The sequence below is a fragment of the Staurois parvus genome, unplaced genomic scaffold, assembly GCF_062004578.1.
Source record: "Staurois parvus isolate SC_StPar_1 unplaced genomic scaffold, SC_StPar_1.0 ptg000760l, whole genome shotgun sequence".
NCBI lineage: Eukaryota > Metazoa > Chordata > Amphibia > Anura > Ranidae > Staurois > Staurois parvus.
The window spans coordinates 735,294-760,596 of NW_028318556.1; the positions used below are offsets into that span (position 1 = coordinate 735,294).

Below are 25,303 nucleotides of genomic sequence, written 5' to 3' on the forward strand. Positions count from 1 at the left end.
TCACGATACATGGCCCCATGCATTCTGTCCTGTACATGGATCAGTCGTCCTGGTCCCTTTGCGGAGAAAAAGCCCCAAAGCATGATGTTGCCACCCCCATGCTTCACAGTAGGTTTGGTGTTCTTTGGATGCAACTCAGCATTCTCTCTCCTCCAAACACGACGAGTTGTGTTTCTACCAAACAGTTCTATTTTGGTTTCATCAGACCATATGACATTCTCCCAATCCTCTTCTGGATCATCCAAATGCTCTCTAGCAAACTTCAGACGGGACCGGACATGTACTGGCTTAAGCAGGGGGACACGTCTGGCACTGCAGGATCGGAGTCCCTGGCGGCGTAGTGTGTTACTGATGGTAGCCTTTGTTGCGTTGGTCCCAGCTCTCTGCAGGTCATTCACTAGGTGTAAGGGACCGCCTGGCGGTACCACTAGCACTCCACTGAATAGGCGTCCCCAGCGTACGGAATCTAAGTCCCAGGGTGCTTGTTCACCAGGGCCCCTGATGGTGGGGATGGACTTGGAGCTCCCCGAGACCAGGTCGTGACTACTGGGTGCGTCCGTCAGTGGTAGTAGTATGCGCCAAGGGCTCCTACGGGGAAGAGTCTGATGTGAGGAGGTCAGAAGACCCCACTGCAAGGGATGGATGGATGAGCAAGGTCAGACGGGCCGGGTCGGTAACAGAGAGGACGGCAAGGTACAAGGCAGCGGGCATAGAATGGTCGGGTCACACGCCAGGTCAGCAACAGCAGGTCAAATCCAATCAGGGGCATTCAAGAGAGAGGTCAGGCAAAGCAAGGGTCAAAACAGGAGAAAGCAGCAAGGTCAGGTACAATCCGGGTCAAAACTTACAAAGGGTACAGGTTCACAGGTTGCAGGGAAGACCAGAAGGCACTGAATGACAGCTCAGGGCCATTTAAATATCCCGCCCTGCGCTGCCATTGGTGCCCAGCGGGCGGCCGCGGCTTCTACTGCGCATGCGCGAACTTGAACGCCGCAGCCGGCCCGGACCTAGTGCCCGTGTCCCTGCACAGGGCGGTGCACTGCGCCTGCGCCGGGACCATCGCGGCAGGGATCGAGGAAATCCCTGACACTAGGTCCCCCCGTGTGGTCCTGGGATTTTTGCTCACCGTTCTTGTGATCATTTTGATCCCACGGGGTGAGGTCTTCCGTGGAGCCCCAGATCGAGGGAGATTATTAGTGGTCTTGTATGTCTTCCATTTTCTAATTATTGCTCCCACAGTTGATTTGTTCACACCAAGCTGCTTGCATATTGCAGATTCAGTCTTCCCAGCCTGGTGCAGGTCTACCATTTTGTTTCTGGTGTCCTTCGACAGCTCTTTGGTCTTCACCATAGTGGAGTTTGGAGTGTGACTGTTTGAGGTTGTGGACAGGTGTCTTTTATACTGATAACAAGTTCAAACAGGTGCCATTGATACAGGTAATGAGTGCAGGACAGAGGAGCCTCTTAAAGAAGAAGGTACAGGTCTGTGAGAGCCAGAAATCTTGCTTGTTTGTAGGTGACTAAATACTTATTTTCCACCATAATTTGCAAATAAATTCTTTCCAAATCAGCCAATGTGATTGTCTGGATTTTTTTTCTAATTTTGTCTCTCATAGTTGAGGTCTACCTATGATGCCAATTACAGGCCTCTCTCATCTTTTTGAGAGTGGGAGAACTTGCACAATTGGTGGCTGACTAAATACTTTTTTGCCCCACTGTATACTCCTCTCTAAACACCAATCTCCACACTCCAAAACGATGCCCACCAGATATATGGAATAAGCAATAGTGTAAATCCGCATATAACCATTGAATAATACTTTATTTATATGCTTACATGGTTATCATCTTTAAAATTGTCATTCAAAACAAATCCCTAGCAGCCAGACCTCTGGAGATCCTCTGAAGCACTCCTCCTGTGTGTTAGATCGGATTTTCCAGGATCCAAAATGGCCGCTCGGTCACTTCCGGTTCCGCAGTGCGTCTGACGTCACTTCCCTTGACGAGTTTCGTCTTTGGACTTAATCATAAGAGATGACATAGTTAGAAGAGATTGGCTGTGACCCAAAGGAGCACCCGGGGCATGGCCAGACTATCTGGAAGGTTGGGGTTAAAGAAGATGTTAGTCAGTGGGGAGCAATCTGAGGTCAATGCAAACCTAGTCTTACATTTCTGCCACATACTCTTGGAGATTTGCATGGGGCCAAGAAAGAGATGACGGATAGGGGTAAGGTCCACTGCCGAGGTCGACCAGAGGAGATAACAAGGATGAGCCGGAGTCAATTGTAAGGACTCGATCTCAGTCCACAGGTTGGGAGGGTAGTGGGTGGACCATGATGTAAGAAAGCGGAGATGGGTAGCATAGGAATAGGTCACGATATCCGGTGCCCCTAGGCCTCCCCTAGATCGTAGAGAAAGTAGTACACTACATGCGATTCTATGCCGCTTATTATGCCAAATGAAGTGTAGAAGAGATTTCTGGAGGGAGTGTAGTTTGGACATAGGAACAGGGATGGGGAGAGTCACAAATAAATACAGGAGTTTGGGCAGTACAGTCATTTTTATGATGTTGATGCGTCCCAGGAAGAAAATGGGTACGGTATCCCAGAATTTCAAGGAGCAAGAAATAGCTATAAATGGGGGGGGGGAATTGGCATCATATATAGAACTGTAGGAGGAAGCAAGGCTAGTACCCAGATATTTTAGAGAATGAGTGCACCATCGATAAGGATTATTGGAGGGACGAGAGGACAGCTGGTAGGATGTGAAGTGGGAGTGCTCCAGTTTTGGAGGTATTAACCTTGTAACCTGAGAGGGTCCCGAACCGATGTAAAATTTCATAATAAAGATTCATAATATGAGCCAAAAAGGGAGACCATTACATGAGGGTCATAAGTAGGGCCCCCATTCAGCTGGATAAGATGATCTGGCATTGTAGAGGGAGATTGTGCTTTGAGTCTATTAATGAGCATACAGTGAGGTTTGTTAGAGAATTTGTAAAATTCCTGTTTGACCCAGAGAAGAGATTTTGTGGACTTACAGGCATCAAGAGTCTTGATTTGGTCACGAAGAGAGGTCACTTTATGCAGTCCATGAATAGACGGTCTTGCGAGAAGTCTACGTTCAGCTAGGGTTAACTGGCGGACTAGGGTAATCCTGGCACTCCGAGGATTTCTTCAAGCGAGAACCCATGGAGATACAAAGACCTCGAAATACCGTCTTGCGGGCTTCCCATACGGTCGAGGTAGATGGTACAGAGCCAACATTGTGATGGAAGTACATGTCGAGTCCCTGTGAGAGCTCAGCACGGAGTTGTTCCGTGGTTAAAAAGGTCTCATTGCGAGTGTTTGTGTAAGGAACTGTAACTGACCTGAGTTCGGGGCATAAAGGTTCAACAAAATAAGGGGGGTGTCACCAATCATGCATTCTAAAATAATGAAGCGACCGTGGTGGTCAACCCTGGAAGATACAACCCGGAGGGAGCAATGTGTCCGGATCAGAATTGCCACTCCATCCTTCCCAGATGGATTAAAGGCCGAATAGGATTGGGAAAAAAACCTTGAGGCAAAATGAAAGGAGACAATTATTTTAAAATGGGTCTTCTGGACAAAAATAATGTCTGCTCCTGAGGATTGGAATTCCTTCAAAGCCATCCACAATTTCTGAATAGAGTTAAGGCCTTTAACATTATGACAAAAGTCGTAAAGCCATAACAAAATGACAATGGATATTGCATGTGTAGCAGCAGAATAGGTAAATGGGATACCAGCAATGGAACATAACAAATAACATTAATAGATAAACCAGAAACATTACAGTAAAAAACAGATATCCGTAGGGATATGCACTTGGGAAAAACATCTATACCAAAGTCATCCAGGCCACTGGCTGGACGGGATCGGGGGCAACACGACAACCGGAACATAACAGTCGGCAAACCCACCCAGAAAAATATAACAAATGAAAGCACCCAGTAAGGACTCAGACAGAAAAAAAGTCAAAAAAAAAAAGGGGGGGAAAAGGGGAGAAGGGGGAGGGGGAAAAAGGGGGGAAGGGAAGGGGGAGGGACAACCCCGAAGAATCAACAGGAGAACACCCTAGAAGAGCATCAGGTAGGCTCATCGCTGGAACGAGGACGACGAGGATGTTGTGGAGTACATGAAAGACGCTTCCGACCTCGACGAACTGGTGTCCAAATCTTGTTGGGGGTAACGGAAGGGGGAGATAGGGTAGGCGGTAGTGAGGAGGCGTCTTCTGGTAAAGGAGGTAGTCCCAATTGCTTCAGAAAGAAGTCTGCCTCCGAAAGATCATGTAGGATAACTTAGGAGTTATCTTTGGAGACTACCAGCTTGAAGGGAAAACCCCAGCGATAGGGGACACGGTGATATTGAAGATGTGTGGTGACTGGTTTCAGCGCTCGCCATTTGGCCTGGGTCATTGGACAGAGATCACAGAAGAGCTGGAGCCTGTCCCCTTTAAATTTCAAGGAAGGTTTGTTGCGTACATAGGCTGACAAGGCTTCTTTGCTTTCCAAAAAAATAAATGAAAGCGGATGATGACGTCTCGTCGTCTGGTGCCATCAGCAGGTCTAGGGCCTAGTGATCGGTGGGCCCTGTCCATGCGCCAATCTGCTTCTGGAACCATGGGGGTGGTTGCGGTGAAGAAGGACATGAGATGACGGTGGAGTTGGGAGTTGGCAATAGATTCAGACATACCGCGAATACGAATGTTTTGCCGGCGTTCCCTGTTTTCTAGATCTTCTTGTTGAAGCTGGATTTGTGACATGGTGTGCTTCAGATACGTGTTCTCTTTTCTAATACATGGATGCATTGTACCAATTCGTCAAATTTGTTCTCCAATTGATTTGCAGGTTCGCCGATTTCCCCTCTAAGATCCAAAGCCAATTAGCCCACTTCAGCAGATATAGAGGCGGTAATGTTGCATAAAAATATTGTAATTTTTTCTCCAAACGCAGATACCGTAAGAGAAGACACCACGTGCGGAGTGGAAGAGCGTAGGGAGGATGGCTCAGCGAAGGGTGTTCTAATGCCCCCCCTACCAGTGTCAGGGGCTCGGGATCCTCCATCTGGGAGTTAGAAGACGTTGGGGATGCTGGCTGCACAGTGTGAGATATAGCTGCAGTACCTCCGGCCGCCGCTGGGTGCCCAGGGCTTGTTCTCGGGATCGCGGCTGTAATTGAGGCCGGGGATTGCGGCCTATTAAGGATCCGCTGCAGCGGGGAGGGTAGCAGGTCATATGGCGGTGGGGAAGGGGGCTTCTCCTTGTGTGCTGGGCTGAGTGCAGGGCTGGTATGACTCACCCAGGGACGCCTAGAGACTGTAGTTGCGCCGTGGGTAAATCGGGGATGCACAGAGCCTTAGAGGGATGCGACCTTCGCCATAAAACACTCTGTAGCATTCTCCCTCCATTCCCTGGAGAGAGACCGGAAGGCCAGTTTCATAATAATGGTTTGCGACTTAAAAAACATTCTCTACACGATTGTGAACATATATGCCCATAATGTCAATCAAATCTCATCTTTTAATTCCTTGAGGAAGAAAGTCATGAAAATTCAGAAGGGTTTTCTACTGTACTGTGGCGACTTTAATGCTGTCACCCATAAAAGTCTTTGGACATTTCGGGTCAGTCGCGTGGTGTGCGGTATTCTATGGCGTAAACTCTACAGGAATCAAATCTTTATGATCCTTGGAGATGTCTCCATGAATCCGAGAAAGATTTTACATACTACTCAGCTCCACACAGGTCCTACTCCAGGATCGTTTATTTTTTTTAACTAGCTTACAACTTCTGCAGCATGTCACCAAAGCAACAATTCACCCTATGACATGGTCAGACCACGTGCCTATATCTATCAGCATTAAAGAGACATTAAGATTTTAACCGGTATTCCTGTGGCGTAATGACACTATATTTCTTAACCCCAGCATTTGTTCTCATATCTCTAAATCTTTGCAGGAGTATTTTGATATTAATGCCTCTTCAGATGTGGATATATTTAATGTTTGGTGTTCACTAAGGCTTTCTGTCGAGGCGTGTTACTACAGCTAGTTTCTAGGGAGAAAAAGCACAGGCAAAAGGCCCCGCCAGAACTTTTATCCAAGATCGCTGGTTTAGAATCCCAGCATAAAAGAGGTCTTTCTCCTAAGGTGTTACAGGAATTACAGGCTAATAGTTCTAGCTCTTCGAAAAATGTTATTACTTATTATAGGGTAATAAGGCCGTAAAATTATTAGCCCCCTACATAAAGGTTAAACAGGCAAGAACCAAAATTCCCTCGATGATAGATCCTAAATCTAAGAAAAAGGTTTTCCATCCCAATAAAATCACAGAGGCATTTTGGACCTACTACACTCAATTGTACAATCTTAAAGACGGTCCAAATATGCCACAGCCTACACCTGACCTTAAGAGCTTCTTTGCTAGTCTCCCTCTGCCTAAATTGGACCAGTATAAGCTGGATATTTTTGAATCAGCCTATATCAGATAATGAGATAATATCCGCTATTAAAGCATTACCAAAGGGGAAATCGTCTGGGGCAGATGGGTTGATGCAGAATATTACAAGGAATTTCAAGATATATTAATGCCCCATATTAAGAAAGTGTTCTTGAAGGCTACACAATGCAACTTTTCCACCAGAGATGTTTAAGGCAATCATAGTCACCCTGCCCAAAACAGGTAAATCCCCAGACAGCCCCCAAAATTTTCGCCCAATATCCTTACTTAATATGGATCTTAAGATTTATGCTAAAATCCTCGCTAGCAGATTGCCAACAGTGACTCCTTCCCTTATTCAATCAGACCAAGTAGGTTTTGAGAAAGGTAGGCAAGCAGCGGATTGTAACATGTAGGGTGCTCAATCTATTGAGGATTGCCGAACTGCATAAATCAAAGACTGTCTTTTTGTCGAAAAGGCTTTCGATAGAGTACACAGGCAGTATCTTGACTCTACTCGTTCTAACTTTGGTATGCATGGCTACATCAAATCGGCTATCACATGTAAAAACTTGTGCGGAAGACACTGTATATAACAATATACATTGCCTTCCGTACAAGTTTTTACATCCAATGCCGTGTCTGATCCCTTTCTAATCACAAAAGGGACCAGGCAAGTAGGTCCCCTTTTCCCTACCTTTTCTCTGGTGATGGAACCCCTGGCGAACTCAATTAGACTGAATCCTTTGATTTTGGGTATACAGACAGCAAATATATGCCACAAGATTGGCCTCTTCGCAGATGATATCATACTTACTATAACGGACCCCTTGACTTCGTTGACAGCAATCTCCTCTACTCTAAAAATGTTTAGCAACATTTCATACTATAAACTCAATATTACTAAATTGTGTGCATTTCTTTAGGTATTGCAAAAGATATTTTACAATGTCTTAAAAACAAGTTCCTGTATAGCTGGTCCACTAAGAACCTTTGGCATTTGTGTGTCTTTTCCCCCTTCCAACATGTTCAAAGACAATTACGAGGAATTGTATCAGGCAATTTTGATGGATCTATTAGCAATTGGAAAACATGAGCTCTCTTGGTTGGGCAGTTTAGAGGCCTTCAAGATTTTGATCCTGCCTAAACTCATACTACTTTAGAATGATCCCGCTACTCATCCTCCATTCCTATTTTAGTAAATTAGATATAGCGGTGAAAAAATATATTTGCAAGGGGAAAAAAACCTAGAATCCCACTTTCGGCTCTCATTAAACATAAATCTAAGGTGGGGCCTATCCACCTTTTATGCTGCACTGCTAGATCAGCTTCAGAACTGGTTGATCTCCTCGGATAAGCTAGGGGTACAAAGAGAGAGAAGCACAGTCCCGGCTGGGGATCTTCAGGCTTTATAACTTGCGAAAGCTATTTCTCCAACGTTAATACATACCTACCTTCCCTCTATTTCTGCAACATTGAGTGCATGGTTAGTAGGTTTATCTAAATCCACTCCTTCTACCCCTGAGATTAAACTGGACATACTGTTGACAACCTATGAACATCGTATTCCCAATCTTAATGTGAAATCTTTAAGAGAAGCGGGCTAATCCAAGTTTGCAGACATTCATGCTTCGCAATTGAGGGGAAACATATACCCATTTTTTCAGTCTCGGGCTTACCATGGCACCAATTACAACTCGGGGGTGGAGGTGGACTCTAAGATTTGGCATATTTTATCGAATCCGTATGGACTAAAAAAAAAAAAAAAGGGCATGTCATGGTTTTATAAATTCTTACAATAGGACTCTGATAATTCAGTGATAACGTGTGGAAAAGTGGGAAAGGGATTTGGGTAGATCCTTTACTCAAGGGAGTGGCAAGCAGCCTGGTCCTGTAATATGTCTTTTGAAGTGTACTAATCATTGAGATAGCTCCCTTAAGATTTTATACCACAGGTATATTATCCCATATAAACTTTCTAAAATTTACTCCGATGCATCGCCTTCATGTTGGAGAGTCTGCAGTGGTGTTGGAAACTTACTACACGTTCTATGGGACTGTGTGTATACGGGACTTTTGGAGAGGTGTTTTCACTTTGATCTCTCGGGTATCAGAAATACAAACGAATCCCAATCCTCATTGGGCGTTATTAAATATTACATTGAATTTATTTCCTGTACAATACTGAACAATCATCGCTCACATCTTAATTGCTGCCCGGTTAACTATTACTAAAGCGTGGAAAACTACTACATCTCTTTCCATTTTGGAAGTGATTAATAGAGTACACTCTCATTATCTATATGAGAGGTCCTATGCATTTTCGAATCATACTATAAGGATAATCGATGTTAGATGGCTGCGCTGGAATATTTTATTCAAGCTTTCTGACCTATTTTATTATTTCATTTTTTTCTTTTTTTTAGTCAAGTCTCTGTTCGACTGTTCTCTTAAAGGATAAAATTCCTGTCCTTGTGTATCATATGTGTCATTTTGGGAAACAAAATATGCATTGCCATGTTCTGAGTGTTAAGTTAGTATTCCTGTTAACTTTTTACGAATTAATAAGTTCCTGATACAAATCTCAGATAGTCATATGTAATTGTTGAATTTATTCTGTACAATTTTGACAAACATAATGCTTTTTTAGACTATTGTTACAGTCATACACTGTTCTGTTATTGTCTTGGAAAAACTTTAATAAAAAAGAATTGAAAGAAAATGAATGGGCTGCCCTACACACAGCCACACAGATGTGAACCAGGGGCTTGTTCACACCTGTGAGGTTGGAGGGCAGTAAAACCGCAAAACACATACGTACACACGTGCACACACTCGTATACAGCCCTATAAAATGTTGTAGTGCATTCCTCAGACCCTCACACAGGCAGGTACTGCACTCTAGTGGGAGGTAGAGAGCACAGCAGACACTCCCCCTTCCCTTTGCTTAGCAGTCTGACGGCTCCCAGTGCCGATGTGCACTGCAGCTGGGGACCGGAAGCTCAGGCTCAACTGACAGTCTTTCTCTACCAGGATGCCACAGCACCCCTGAAGACCTCTGGTGGCACCCTGGGGTACTGTGGCACCCAATTGAGAAAGGCAGGCTTACATGAAATGAAGTGCCTGGTTGGCATATTTTTATTTAAGTGCATTTACCACATTAAATTGATGTTTTAATCGGGATTACACTATGATAGGGTGTCTTTTTCATGATACGATGTCCAACTGTGTATATATGCACAGCAATCTATTATAATGCAGCAGTACCATCGTTTGACATGTGGTTTTGAGGAAAGCTGGATATCTAGGATTGATACACAAGCGCTGGTTGACCACTCTTAAGTGGGGGTCAAATGATTCTGGTAAGCCTCCCTCTGTTCTACACCAATGTGCAGTTTGATTTATCATTAAGAAGTTTGGTGGTGTTTGGTTTCCACATCTGTCATTTACCTCATTCACTGTTTTTTGCTTCACATTTGGATTCCTTTGTTTTTTTAGTTTCAATTTGTGGTGACACAAAAGAGTTTGATATATTTGCATTGCACTGTTATATTGAACATACATTTTAATTTATCATAGTGCTGCAGTATTTGTGATGTTTATTATGCTTTGTATTAAGGTATTGTGCTAGCTGCTATGCTTTTTTTTAACATCCAATAGAGCCGTAGCACATTTTTTTTTAGTTCTTATTACTTCCTTATCACATCTGAGCAGCCCATGTAACTATAGTCACCCATGTGGACGTATACACAGTGGTAAATGACAGCCCACTCCCTCCTCCTCCATGCCCACTAGCCAGCTAAACACAATGTTAGTGAGATATTACATCTTAATTGCTGGAGGCTTCACCTCCCTGTTATTCTAAGACACACACTGGGGGGGCATGACAGCAATCTGCCCACACCATGTTATTGCCAAAAAATAACAAACATGTAATGTCAAATATATATTGTATGACAATTTAAAACAGTTTTTTTTTTATATTAACTATTTATTTGAACGCTATATTCCAAATGCTTTTTTTCTTTTCTTTTGAACATGTGACCAGTAGCAGAGTACTAGAAGCTCTTCCTGCCACTATAACCCTATAGACTGACTGAGAAAGAGCTAGGTCCTGTGAGAGCTGTATATCGATTTGTAAAAAAGGTACTCAGTTTTATTTATTTTTTTAAATTAAAATAATTACAGTACCATCATCCACATAGAGAATGAGAAGAGATAATGTAAATTAAACAGTGTGCATTTACTATCACTTAACTAGTAAAGTACTTGAATTTGACATGATTTCAGCTTCTGTAACCCCCTTGCACAATAGCAATGTATTGCAGGGAAGTAATTTTGACCAAACAGGTATCCTGCATTTACATTATTATTATTATAATACAGGATTTATATAGCGCCAACAGTTTGCTCAGCGCTTTACAATATAACGGGAGACAATACAGCAACAATACAGTTCAATACAAGAGGGATTTGAGGGCCCTGCTCCTTGGAGCTTACAATCTAACATATGCTGAAAAGGAACATACTGAAAGAAAGAAAGCACAGCAGTTACTTCATCAGTTTGTTCTGGTGAATATCAGCTCAGTCACAAGCTGGTAAGAAGGCAGTTACTTGACAGTGTTACTTTATTATAGGGAAGAAAAAGTCAGGTAAACAGGCTAGCTAGAATGTGTTGTAGAGCTCAAGACTGGATGGGCATCTCAGAACTGGATGGACATAAACAAAAATTCTTGGCAGGTAATGCAGCTCCTCTATATATGTCCAATGTGCATTTAATAATTTGTCTGGAGTTGTGCTAAAATTATTTTATTTTATAAACAACATACCTGTGGGATTTTCAACTTCGTAATCACTTTCCATGCTTCATTTAAAATGTGCAGTCTGTCACCCTCAGGAGGGTCAGCCAAAGCCAAATTCAATCCCAAGGAGCGGAATAGTAGATGCTTTAGAAGAAGAAAAAAAAAAAAAAAAAAAACTATAATCATTAGGGTCATAGACCAGCAAACCGTAATCAGCAATAACTGTAGCTTTACTTTTTAACTTCACTGCTAATAACGATTAGAGCATGAACTTCATGCCACTGTCTGCAAGCAAGACATCGGGTAATTGTTAGCATTTAGCTAGTCAGCCTGCCATGATGCATTATGTGCTCTGTTGTAAGCACTCACCATTGACCAACTACAGGAGTTGAATCAGTTCAGCTCCAGTAGAACCTGCTACAAAGTAAAGTTTTAACAAATGAGCTGATGGACAGGTGTATGAACTATACTCTATTCAGGGTATAGTCTGTGTCCCTCTTGAATTATTAGAATGTACTCATTCTAGAGACCACCAACAGGACAGAGGCAATGAGGGAGAATCAAGTTTCAAAACAGCTGACCAGATAGTACACATCTAGGAGATCCAGTAGCTCTTAGCTGACATATGACCCAGAGTATTAGGCAGAGTGCTCAGCAGGGATGGCTGCAAGAGTCTGGCCTCAACTCAGACATCCCAGCAGCTTCAGGGACCAGCAGCAAGAACAAGAGATCGGCCGGAGCGGGACGCTTCCCGGTTGCCCCGGCAATGTCCGGCCCAGCACCAGGTTGCCGGGGCAGCGAAGCACGCCCCCCTGACTCGAGACCGGCAACGTCCAGCCCAGCGCCGCATTGCCAGGGCAACGAGGCACGCCCCCGACTCAGGCCTTGCTCTCGTGAGCGCTGCCTTTGTCTCCGGCGGGCGCAGAGCGCAGGAAGCCTCATGCCCACGCTGCGCCCACTGGGGGGGATGCACTGAGACATCCCGGCGGCCTGTGCCGGAGGTCTCCTGGCGGGGGGTCGTGACTCTCTGGCGACATTCCTGGGAGAGGTGCGACCCGCACCACAGGGGCAGCTTCTTTACATCCTGCACATCCTTTGAAGTGGGCTGTGATATGATGTGAAGAATCTGCAAGGGGGAGAGGAAGGGGTGAAGGGACAGGCAGAGGGACAGCAGGCACAGGGGGGGTGGCGGCACGGGGCACACCGTGACATACGCAATCTACTGTATAGGTGAATGGAAACTAATCAGAGAGGAAGTCCTCACCTATATAACCCCTCCTACACAGGAAATACTTAAGTTTTTGCTGCAAGCAATGAAATTCCAGAAAGAGGGGCAGGACCTCTGTGCCCCTTGATGTACTCCTAGAAATGGATTTTACAGGTAAGTATGTAGAAAAAAAAAAGTTTTCTTTATTGTATATTATGAGACACGGAGCAGGCTATTCATGACTATATAGGATGTCCTAAAGCAATAAAGAAATTTGAGGGGAGGGCGACACCATGATAGCCACCATCAACAATCCCTCAAGACCTACTCAGCAGTCCGTAACACTACGGCCAAAGGCAGAATCCTCTGTGGCTCTGACATCCACCTTATAGAACCTTGCGAATGTGTGAACCAAAGACCATGTAGCGGCCTTGCAAACCTGAGCCACTGACGCATGAGGGCGGATTGCCCAAGATGCCTTAACACTCCTGGTACAGTGTGCCTTCACCCGAAAGGATGGAACCTTACTTTCAAACCATAGGCTTGAATGATCAACTGGCAGATCCAATGTGAAATAGTTGTCTTGGACGCCACCTGCCCTTTCCAAGGCCCCTCAGGCAGCACAAACAGAGCATCTGACCTCCTGACCTGTGCCGTCACCTTCAAGAAGGCCCTTACAGCACGAACCACATTCAAGGCATGCAGAGTTCTTTCTCTTGCTAAGGAACCAGGAAAGAATGAAGGCAGAATAATGTCCTGATTGAGATGAAAATCAGAAACTACCTTTGATTTAAAAAAAAAAAAAAAAAGTAGGTTGAGGTCACAACACCACCTTATCTTGATGCAAAACCAGAAATGGTTCTCTGCAAGAAAGAGCTGCCAGCTCCGACACCCTTCTCGCAGAAGTGATTTCCACTAGAAACAAAACCTTATGAGTCAACAGGACCAGTGCAACATAGGGCCTTGAGTCAGCAGGGCTGGCCAGCATGGCAGAGACCACAGACCATTCACTGCCAGTCTCATTATGTCTGCATACCAGGCCCTCCTGGGCCAGGCTGGGGCAATCAGTATCACCGGAACTGATTCCACCTGAATCCTGCATAAGACACATGGCAGCAGCTAAATTGGATGAAAAGCAAAAAAAAGCGGTTCCAAGGAATCACTAAGGCATCTACCCCTGCTGCATCTAACCTGGACACAAAATGATTGACCTTGTTGTTGAACCTGGATGCCAACAGATCTACGTCTGGGTAACCCCATCACTGGCAAATTGTTGTGAAAACCTTGGGATGCAAAGTTCATTCCCCTGGAACCAATTGTTGGTGACTGAGATAGTCACCTGCCAATTCTCCAAACCCGAAATGAATACTGCTGATGAACTTGGAACATATCTTTTAAGGATACCTCTTGGCCCTTAAACTGCGGACCTGTTCTTTCAGGGTGCAGCATTTCCCTGGAGGCAGAAACACCTTTGCCTGAACCATGTCTAGAACCATCCCCAAATATTCCAGGCACTGTACTGGCTCCAAGACTGACTTATCGAAATTGAGCACCCAGCCTAGTCGTTTCAGGATCTGAACCGTGTGACGGGAGTCACTTTGGGTGGGGGGCCCATGGAACCCAGCTCACTTTGGAGAGGTGGGGACACCCCTGTCTCAGCTCCCCATATCCCTCTTATTTGTAAATCACCCAGTACCTGTTAGGGGTACAGGGTGATCTGTCCTAATATTGTGTGGGCTTTGTCTCACACTGTGTAGACATGTTTAGGAGATAGGTGGGGGTTGTGGATAGTTTAATGTTATGTGTATTAGCTTAGTGGGGGGGGGGGGGGGGTCTTAAGCAGCCCTACCTCCTGATGGGACTCTCTGCTGGTGTGAAGTTTGAATACCTGTGGGTCTCGTTACTAAATGTAGATTGCCCCGCCCTGTGTCATTATGCAGGGAGGGGGGATTGTCCCCTAAGTGAACATATCTTGTATCTGTGTTCAAATAAAGTAGTCTACCTCCTGGTTTACTTCAAGACTGGTGTCGTCTAGTCTTGTATGGTTGGCTGTAGTGTCTGTTGTCGGTGTTCGGACGGGGAAGCGGTATTCTAACGGAAGTATTCAAGCGCAGTCTGGGTCGGTTCCATTACAAACCGTAAAAGCCACATCCTGCTTCAGACCTAGCACAGACCAACCCAGAGCAATAGATAGTCTACATATCCTATGATCGATATCCATCCTCAATACTGGAGCGAGAACCTTCGTAAAGACTCGAGGAGCTGTGGCCAGCCCAAAAGGAAGTGCTACGAAATGAAAATGTTGAGCATCTACTACAAAAAGTATAAATCTTTGATGAGCAAGAAATATCGGTAGGTGCAGTTAAACATCTTTGATGTTGATAGATGCTAAAGAGTCTCCTTCCTGCAAAGAGGCCACTACCAACCGAATGGATTCCATACGAATTGACCAGACGTTTAAGAAACGGTTTAGACCCTTGAGGTCCAAAATGGGCCTCACATTCCCATTTGGCTTTGGGACTGTGAACAGGTTTGAATAAAACCCTTGGCCTCTTTTACCTGCTGGGTGATTATCCCCTGGGAGAACAGGTGGTTGAGTGCCTGTAAAAGCCTTCTTTTCTCTGGAATAGTCTGTAAACTTGACCAGAAACTAGGGTGGGGGAAGAACCCAAAATTCCAGCCCATACCTTATCGACATTGTGGAAACTACCCACTTGTCTTGGATTAGAGCCTTCCAGGCTTTTACTAAATCCAAGAGCCTTCCCCCACCTGAATAATGAGGTGGACTTTGGATCCCCTTTGGCTGACTTTTGCACCTTAAAAGAAGGGCACTTGGATTTTCTTTTAAAGGATAAAAGAGATTTTGTTTTCCCCAGAAATCTTCTAAATATACTTATCTAAATCCTCACCAGTTTCTCTCCATGAAAGGGAAACCCTGTCAACAACTTTTTGCACGGCAGTTCCACTGACCAACTGTTCAGCCACAAAACCCTGCACATGTGTACTGACAAGAGGGCTATGTGAGAAATTTGCTGAATTGAATCCTTAAAGAGTATTAAATAGCAAAACATAAAAGCATGTGGAACATCATCCAAATCCTTGGCCAGATAATCCCCCTGCCCTGAAGACCTTCCAAGCAACCGGTTGACCTGGTCAGAAAGACTCTGGGAAACGCTAATAGCTGACACTGCAGGCTGTGTTGGCAGAACCTACAGAGAGAAAAAGGCCCTAAGGAGAGATGCCAGCTTCTTATATGCTGGATCCTCGAAGACCTTGACATTACCTACAGGACATGTTAAAGACTTATTCAGGGATGAAACAGCCGCATCCACTTACAGGCATAACCCATTTCTTAAACTTTTCTTCCATGGGATGCAAAAAGGAAAAACCCTGTCTGGGTGTCCCAATCAGCATACATAATCTGTTACAGGAGAGTAGGCACTGGAAAGGCCTGAACATTCTGTGGAGGTTTCAAAGAGCAATAAGTAATCTCAGAGGTAGTAGAGGTATTGGAGGTAGCCTGAAACCAGAGCGTACCATATCAGTGAGGTCTTGCACCAATAACCTCTGAGATTGAGATGCAAAAATTGCCTGCTTCTCTTCAGGGTGTGACCCCTTCGTTATAGAGTCTACTGCCTGACCCTCCTCCTGTTTCTCATCCTCAGGTCACACCCATTCCTGCTCTAGGATTGGTTGCTCTATTGAGGGGGACCTCTCCCACTTCTTAGCTTCTTGTGAAACAGAGCCAAACATCCCTGCCTTCTTATCCTCTAATCCTGCTAATGATGAAGCAAGATCGTCCTTGGTTTACACATGCTGACACAAACACCAGTAGTAGCCACAATGCCAGACAACTGCAGTAGCTAAAATTGCCCAGTTGCTCAACTCTGCTTTCTGGAAGACATTAGTTCACTAATCGTTTCTACCCTGTGTATCGAACAGCAACACAGGGACCAATGCAGCTATGCAAGTAGCATGGTAACCACTCACTGCGTACGTTGCTCCCTGGGCCACCCCAAAGGCAGCCTTCTGACTGACTGGCCTACTGTCCCCACCAAGATGAGTATTCAAATGCCCCCACCAAACAGCCTGCTCTATGCCCCAGCCACAGCGTCCAGCAACAGCCCAGCCACGAGTGTCCAGGATGCCGGATAAACATGGCTGACTTCCATTTCCGACCTCCACTGCAAGTGCTCACGTGATCCTCATGCGCCAGATGCACTTCCAGGCTCTTTGCTCCCTCTAGTGGCCTCCAGATAACAGCACAGGTAGACAAAATGGAAGGTTTAAAGTGAACACTCCCCCTAGTGGTATCACGGCCCACTGCAACTGAAATATACTTCTCCTTTCCCCCAAAATCACAAATGGATTTTAAGAAAATACAGAGGCAGCTTACCAGTACCGAAGCAGGTCCTGACTTTCGTTAGGTACCAACCTTCACCCATCACAGTGGGCTTTGTCATTTAGACCTTTAAGGACTCGATGCCCTATTAAATGGGGCCACTGCTTCTGACCTGAACAGCATCCTACTGGAAAAACGCCTTGGAAAGTTTCTATTTCACAGGGTTCCGTTACACAGGGTACAGCGCTGTAAGGCTGCATTACAGGCAAAACCCTGAGTACTCTTCTTTATCCAGCGAGGCTCGAGTACCATCCAACTTGGCTAAGCAGCTTTCTGAATGGATCAGAATAAAGTCCATGATTACCCAAGAAACCCATCCAGACCTTAGGTATGCTCCTTGGAGAACAAGCAACACTTTCAGTGACCATCCACCTAAAAGGCACTGGCGAAAAAACTGAATTACTTCCTGTGTAGAGGGGTTAGATAGGGGAAAACTTCCCCTCTGATTGGTTGGCCAGTGTACATCCACCTATAGGTGGTGAATAACCCACATAGTCATGAATAGCCTGGAAGTGGAGGAAAGGAAAGATTGTGCAAAAATGCCAATTATAGTTGCCATACTATATGTTGGTGGTATAGTTATCCCTTCTCTAATCTTAGGAGTTGAACCTTAGACTACTGCCTATGGTTAGCTATATATTACTGACTGAACAAAGTGAAAAAATGCATACCTAGACATTTATGATTTAAATTTACTCAAGTATGAAAGAAAAAAAATCATAACAGTGAATGTGGGTAGCTCAACTTTATGAGAATCTCTTGATTTGACTGCACAGAAATTGGCCCATTGTACGAAATAACTGCAAAAATATCTATAAGCAATCATGCAAATCATAATAAAAGATACCTTAGGAAATCCAGCCTCATCACATTCTTTGACCATTCCAATGAAGTCCATCGATCTGGCAGCAATAAACTCAGCCCTGAATGCCGACATGACTGAATTCAGCAACAAAGCACTATAGGTAACAAAAAAGTCAATGAAATCCAGGCAACCTATTTGTTATAGTCAATTTAAAGTTTATCATAATCATGCATAAAAAAAAAATTATATACAGTGGGGCAAAAAAGTATTTAGTCAGCCACCAATTGTGCAAGTTCTCCCACTTAAAAAGATGAGAGAGGCCTGTAATTGGCATCATAGGTAGACCTCAACTATGAGAGACAAAATGAGAAAAAAATCCAGACAATCACATTGGCTGATTTGGAAAGAATTTGCAAATTATGGTGGAAAATAAGTATTTGGTCACCTACAAACAAGCAAGATTTCTGGCTCTCACAGACCTGTACCTTCTTCTTTAAGAGGCTCCTCTGCCCTGCACTCATTACCTGTATCAATGGCACCTGTTTGAACTTGTTATCAGTATAAAAGACACCTGTCCACAACCTCAAACAGTCACACTCCAAACTCCACTATGGTGAAGACCAAAGAGCTGTCGAAGGACACCAGAAACAAAATTGTAGCCCTGCGCCAGGCTGGGTAGACTGAATCTGCAATATGCAAGCAGCTTGGTGTGAACAAATCAACTGTGGGAGCAATAATTAGAAAATGGAAGACATACAAGACCACCGATAATCTCCCTCAATTTGGGGCTCCACGCAAGATCTCACCCCATGGGGTCAAAAGGACCACACGGGGGGACCTAGTGAATGACCTGAAGAGAGCTTTGACCAACGTAACAAAGTAACACACTACGCCGCCAGGGACTCAGATCCTGCAGTGCCAGACGTGTCCCCCTGCTTAAGCCAGTACATGTCCGGGCCCATCTGAAGTTTGCTAGAGAGCATTTGCATGATCCAGAAGAGGATTGGGAGAATGTCATATGGTCTGATGAAACCAAAAGAGAACTGTTTGGTAGAAACACAACTCGTCGTGTTTGGAGGAGAGAGAATGCTGAGTTGCATCCAAAGAACACCATACCTACTGTGAAGCATGGGGGTGGCAACATCATGCTTTGGGGCTGTTTCTCCACAAAGGGACCAGGACGACTGATCCAAGTACAGGAAGGAATGAATGGGGCCATGTATCGTGAGATTTTGAGTGCAAACCTCCTTCCATCAGCAAGGGTATTGAAGATGAAACATGGCTAGGTCTTCCAACATGACAATGATCCCAGACATACCACCCGGGCAACGAAGGAGTGGATTCGTAAGAAGCATTTCAAGGTCCTGGAGTGGCCTAGCCAGTCTCCAGATCTCAACCCCATAGAAAACCTTTGGAGGGAGTTGAAAGTCCAGCGACAGCCCCAAAACATCATTGCTCTAGAGGAGATCTGCATGGAGGAATGGGCCAACATACCAGCAACAGTGTGTGCCAACCTTGTGAAGACTTACAGGAAACGTTTGACCTCTGTCATTGCCAACAAAGGATATATAACAAAGTATTGAGATGAACTTTTGATATTGACCAAATACTTATTTTCCACCATAATTTGCAAATAAATTCTTTCCAAATCAGCCAATGTGATTGTCTGGATTTTTTTCTCATTTTGTCTCTCATAGTTGAGGTCTACCTATGATGCCAATTACAGGCCTCTCTAATCTTTTTAAGTGAGAGAACTTGCACAATTGGTGGCTGACTAAATACTTTTTTGCCCCACTGTATATACAGTGAGGAACAGAAGTATTTGAACACCCTGCAATTTTGCACGTTCTCCCACTTAGAAATCATGGAGGGGTATGAAATTCACATTGTAGGTGCATTCCCACTCTGAGAGACAGAATTAAAAAAAAAATTCAGGAAATCACATTGTATGATTTTTAAAGAATTTGTCTTGTACTGCTGAACATAAGTATTTGAACACCTGAGGAAATCAGTGTTAATATATGGTACAGAAGCCTTTGTTTGCAATTACAGAGGTCAAACACTTCCTGTAGTTCTTGACCAGGTTTGCACACACTGCAACAGGGATTTTGGCCCACTCCTCCACACAGATCTCCTCTAGATCTATCAGGTTTCGAGGCTGTCGCTGAGCAACACGGAGTTTCAGGTCCCTCCAAAGATGTTCTATTGGATTTAGGTCTGGAGACTGGCTAGGCCACTCCAGAACCTTGATATGCTTCTTACGGAGCCACTCCCTGGTTATCCTGGCTGTGTGCTTCGGGTCGTTCTCATGTTGGAAAACCCAGCCACGACCCATCTTCAATGTTCTGACTGAGGGAAGAAGGTTGTTGCTCAAAATCTCACAATAAATGGCCCCTTCATACTCTCCTTAATACAGTGCAGTCGTCCTGTCCCCTCACAGAAAAGCACCCCCAAAGCATGATGTTACCACACCCCCATGCTTCACAGTAGGGATGGTGTTCTTGGGATGCAACTCATCCTTTTTCCTCTAAACACGAGTGAAGTTTAGACCAAAAAGTTCTACTTTGGTCTCATCTGACCACATGACTTTCTCCCATGCCTCCTCTGGATCATCCAGATGGTCATTGGCAATCTTCAAACGGGCCTGGACATGTGATGACTTAAGCAGGGGAACTTTCCCCGCAATGCATGATTTCAAACCATAACGGCGTAGTGTTCTACCGACAGTGACCTTTGCAACTGTGGTCCCAGCTCTCTTCATGTCATTGACCAGCTCCTTCCTTGTAGTTCTGGGTTGATTCCTCACCTTTCTTATCAGTGATACCCCACGAGGCGAGATCTTGCACGGAGCCCCAGTCCGAGGGAGATTGACAGTTGTCTTTAGCTTCTTCCATTTTCTAACAATTGCTCCAACAGTTGATCTATTTTCACCAAGCTGCTTGGCAATTGCCCCATAGCCCTTTCCAGCCTTGTGGAGGTCCACAATTTTGTCTCTGGTGTCTTGTGACAGCTCTTTAGTCTTGCCCATGGTAGAAGTTGGCGACTGACTGTGGGGTGGACAGGTGTCTTTAAAGAGCTCAGACAGGTGCTACTAAGTTAGATTAATGAGTGGAGTAGAGGTGGACTTTTTAAAGGCACAGTAACTGGTCTTTGAGAGCCAGAATTCTTGCGGTTTCTTTAGGTGTTCAAATACTTATGTTCAGCAGTGCAAGACAAATTCTTTAAAAATCATACAATGTGATTTCCTGAATTTTTTTTTTTAATTCTGCCTCTCAGAGTGGGAATGTACCTACAATGTGAATTTCAGACCCCTCCATGATTTCTAAGTACGAGAACATGAAAAATCGCAGGGTGTTAAAATACTTCTGTAACTCACTGTGTATATATATATATATATATATATATATATATATATATATATATATATATATATATATATATATACAGTCAGGTCCACAAATATTGGGACATCAACACAATTCTAACATTTGTGGCTCTATACAGCACCACAATGGATTTGAAATGAAACGAACAAGATGTGCTTTAACTTCAGACTGTCAGCTGTAATTAGAGGGTATTTACATCCAAATCAGGTGAACAGTGTAGGAATTACAACAGTTTGCATATGTGCCTCCCACTTGTTAAGGGACCAAAAGTAATGGGACAGAATAATAATCATAAATCAAACTTTCACTTTTTAATACTTGGTTGCAAATCCTTTGCAGTCAATTACAGCCTGAAGTCTGGAACGCATAGACATCACCAGACGCTGGGTTTCATTCCTGGTGATGCTCTGCCAGGCCTCTACTGTAACTGTCTTCAGTTCCTGCTTGTTCTTGGGGCATTTTCCCTTCAGTTTTGTCTTCAGCAAATGAAATGCATGCTCAATCGGATTCAGGTCAGGTGATTGACTTGGCCATTGCATAACATTCCACTTCTTTCCCTTAAAAAACTCTTTGGTTGCTTTTGCAGTATGCTTTGGGTCATTGTCCATCTGCACTGTGAAGCGGCGTCCAATGAGTTCTGAAGCATTTGGCTGAATATGAGCAGATAATATTGTCCGAAACACTTCAGAATTCATCCTGCTGCTTTTGTCAGCAGTCACATCATCAATAAATACAAGAGAACCAGTTCCATTGGCAGCCATACATGCCCATGCCATGACACTACCACCACCATGCTTCACTGATGAGGTGGTATGCTTAGGATCATGAGCAGTTCCTTTCCTTCTCCATACTCTTCTCTTCCCATCACTTTGGTACAAGTTGATCTCGGTCTCATCTGTCCATAGGATGTTGTTCCAGAACTGTGAAGGCTTTTTTAGATGTCGTTTGGCAAAACTCTAATCTGGCCTTCCTGTTTTTGAAGCTCACCAATGGTTTACATCTTGTGGTGAACCCTCTGTATTCACTCTGGTGAAGTCTTCTCTTGATTGTTGACTTTGACACACATACACCTACCTCCTGGAGAGTGTTCTTGATCTGGCCAACTGTTGTGTAGGGTGTTTTCTTCACCAGGGAAAGAATTCTTCGGTCATCCACCACAGTTGTTTTCCGTGGTCTTCCGGGTCTTTTGGTGTTGCTGAGCTCACCGGTGCGTTCCTTCTTTTTAAGAATGTTTCAAACAGTTGTTTTGGACACGCCTAATGTTTTTGCCATCTCTCTGATGGGTTTGTTTTGTTTTTTCAGCCTAATGATGGCTTGCTTCACTGATAGTGACAGCTCTTTGGATCTCATCTTGAGAGTTGACAGCAACAGATTCCAAATGCAAATAGCACACTTGAAATGAACTCTGGACCTGTTATCTGTTCATTGTAATTGGGAAAATGAGGGAATGACACACACCTGGCCATGGAACAGCTGAGAAGCCAATTGTCCCATTACTTTTGGTTCCTTAACAAGTGGGAGACACATATGCAAACTGTTGTAATTCCTACACCGTTCACCTGATTTGGATGTAAATACCCCCAAATTAAAGCTGACAGTCTGCAGTTAAAGCACATCTTATTTGTTTCATTTCAAATCCATTGTGGTGGTGTATAGAGCCAAAAATGTTAGAATTGTGTTGATGTCCCAATATTTATGGACCTGACTGTATATATAAATATACACACACACACACACACACACACACACACACACACACAGTATCTTACAGAAGTGAGTACAACCCTCACATTTTTGTAAATATTTTATTATATCTTTTCATGTGACAGCACTGAAGAAATTACACTTTGCTACAATGTAAAGTAGTGAGTGTACAGCTTGTATAACAGTGTAAATTTGCTGTCCGCTCAAAATAACTCAACAAAGTCATTAATGTCTAAACCACTGGCAACAAATGTGAGTACACCCCTAAGTGAAAATGTCCAAATTGGGCCCAATTAGCCGTGTTCCCTCCCCCGTGTCATGTGACTCGTTAGTGTTACAAGGTCTCAATTGTGAATGGGGAGCAGGTGTGTTAAATTTGGGGTTATTACTCTCACTCTCTCATACTGGTCACTGGAAGTTCAACATGGCACCTCATGGCAAAGAGCTCTCTGAGCATCTGAAAAAAAGAATTGTTGCGCTACATAAAGATGGCCTGGGATATAAGAAGATTGCCAAGACCCTGAAACTGAGCTGCAGCACGGTGGCCAAGACCATACAGCGGTTTAACAGGACAGGTTCCACTCAGAATAGGCCTCGCCATGGTCGACCAAAGAAGTTAGGTGCATGTGTTCAGCGTCATATCCAGAGGTTGTCTTTGGAAAATAGACGTATGAATGCTGCAAGCATTGCTGCAGAGGTTGAAGGGGTTTGAAGGGGTCAGCCTATCAGTGCTCAGACCATACGCTGTACACTGCACCAAATTGGTCTGCATGGCTGTTGTCCCAGAAGGAAGCCTCTTCGAAAGATGGATGCACAAGAAAGCCTGCAAACAGTTTGCTGAATACAAGCAGAATAAGGACATGCATTACTGGAACCATGTCCTGTGGTCTGATGAGATTAAGATAAACTTATTTGGTTCAGATGGTGTTAAGCGTATGTGGCAGCAACCAGGTGAGGAGTACAAAGACATGTGTGCCTTGCCTACAGTCAAGCATGGTGGTGGGAGAGTCATGGTCTGGGGCTGCATGAGTGCTGCTGGCACAGGGGAGCTACAATTCATTGAGGGAACCATGAATGTCAACATGTACTGTGATATACTGAAGCGGAGCATGATCCCCTCCCTTCGGAGACTAGGCCGCAGAGCAGTATTCCAACATAACACCAAACACACCTCCAAGACGACCACTGCCTTGCTAAAGAAGCTGAGGATAAAGGTGATGGACTGGCCAAGCATGTCTCCAGACCTAAACCCTCTTGAGCATCTGTGGGGCATCCTCAAACGGAAGGTGGAGGAGTGCAAGGTCTTTAACATCCACCAGCTCTGTGATGTCGTCATGGAAGAGTGGAAGGGGACTCCAGTGGCAACCTGTGAAGCTCTGGTGAACTCCATGCCCAAGAGAGTTAAGGCAGTGCTGGAAAATAATGGTGGCCACAGAAAATATTAACAATTTGGGCCCAATTTGGACAATTTCACTTTGGGGTGTACTCACTTTTTTTGCCAGCAGTTTAGACATTAATGGCTGTGTGTTGAGTTATTTTGAGGAGACAGCAAATTTACACTGTTATACAAGCTGTACATTCACTACTTTACATTGTAACAAAGGGTCATTTCTTCAGTGTTGCCACATGAAAAGATATAATAAAATATTTACAAAAAACATGAGGGGTGTACTCACTTCTGTGAGACACTGTATAGAGATAGAGATCTATCTATTTAATCTATCTATAACTTATACACACACCAGCATTACCAATGCCATCTGGCCATCTGTCCAAACTGAGCATTAAAAGGTAAAGTTAAAAAAAATGAAAAATTAAAAAGATAGTGATGGTTACATGTTCCTCCTCATGCCTCCTTAATGCAGAGAACGCATTAAAAACCAAAGCTAAAAATGTTTACCTTAATGCACTCCTTGCATTAAAAGGTAAAAAAAAATGTTTTCTTTTTCTCTGCCCCCCCGTGTGAAGTGGAAGAGGGGAGAATAGATCCAGCACTCTACGTGCTTACTTGCTATAGGGACACATGAAGAAGAAGAAGAGGAGCAAAGATCGCCGGTGGGGGACCCAAGAGGAGAAGGATTGGGGCTGCTCTGTGAAATACCACTGTACAAAGCATGAGCGTTTAACATGTTTGTTATTAATTGCTTTTTATTTCCTGTAGCAACACTAAGATAAATAAAATGTTTAGAGTTTAGTATTACTTTAAAGTGGTGGAAGAGGGAGCACTTTCAACAAGTGAAAGTTGAATGGTCATAATACCCTAAGGTTGATGGAAACCTAATGAGGCAAATTCAACTAATGCATGCTAAATGTTCAATGACCCAAAATTATGGTTTCAGGCACATTCCATTTTGTATGAATCACACACAGTTTCTCAAAGATCCTCTGTAGTCAAAACTTAAAAAAAAAAAAAATGAAATATGCTGTTGTAAAAGCTCCATGGAATCTTCTCGACTTATATTTTTATCCTTGCTTCTTCACGGAGAGATCAGGTTCATTGATTGGAGAAAGGAGACAGTATGAATGTGGTGCCGTTGATAC

At 44.0% G+C, this 25,303-nt stretch overlaps 1 protein-coding gene across 1 annotated transcript in view; it reads right to left on the reverse strand.

Annotated features, from left to right (window-relative positions):
• Nucleotides 1-25,303, reverse strand: part of LOC149444940 (VPS35 endosomal protein-sorting factor-like) — a gene marked incomplete at its 5' end in the record, with an annotated part of 803,117 nt that overhangs the window by 618,936 nt on the left and 158,878 nt on the right. Inside the window, 2 exons of the mRNA XM_089654375.1 lie at nt 11,286-11,402; nt 17,715-17,826. Coding sequence (XP_089510501.1) covers nt 11,286-11,402; nt 17,715-17,826 — 229 coding nt within the window. The remainder of the gene's footprint in view (nt 1-11,285; nt 11,403-17,714; nt 17,827-25,303) is intronic.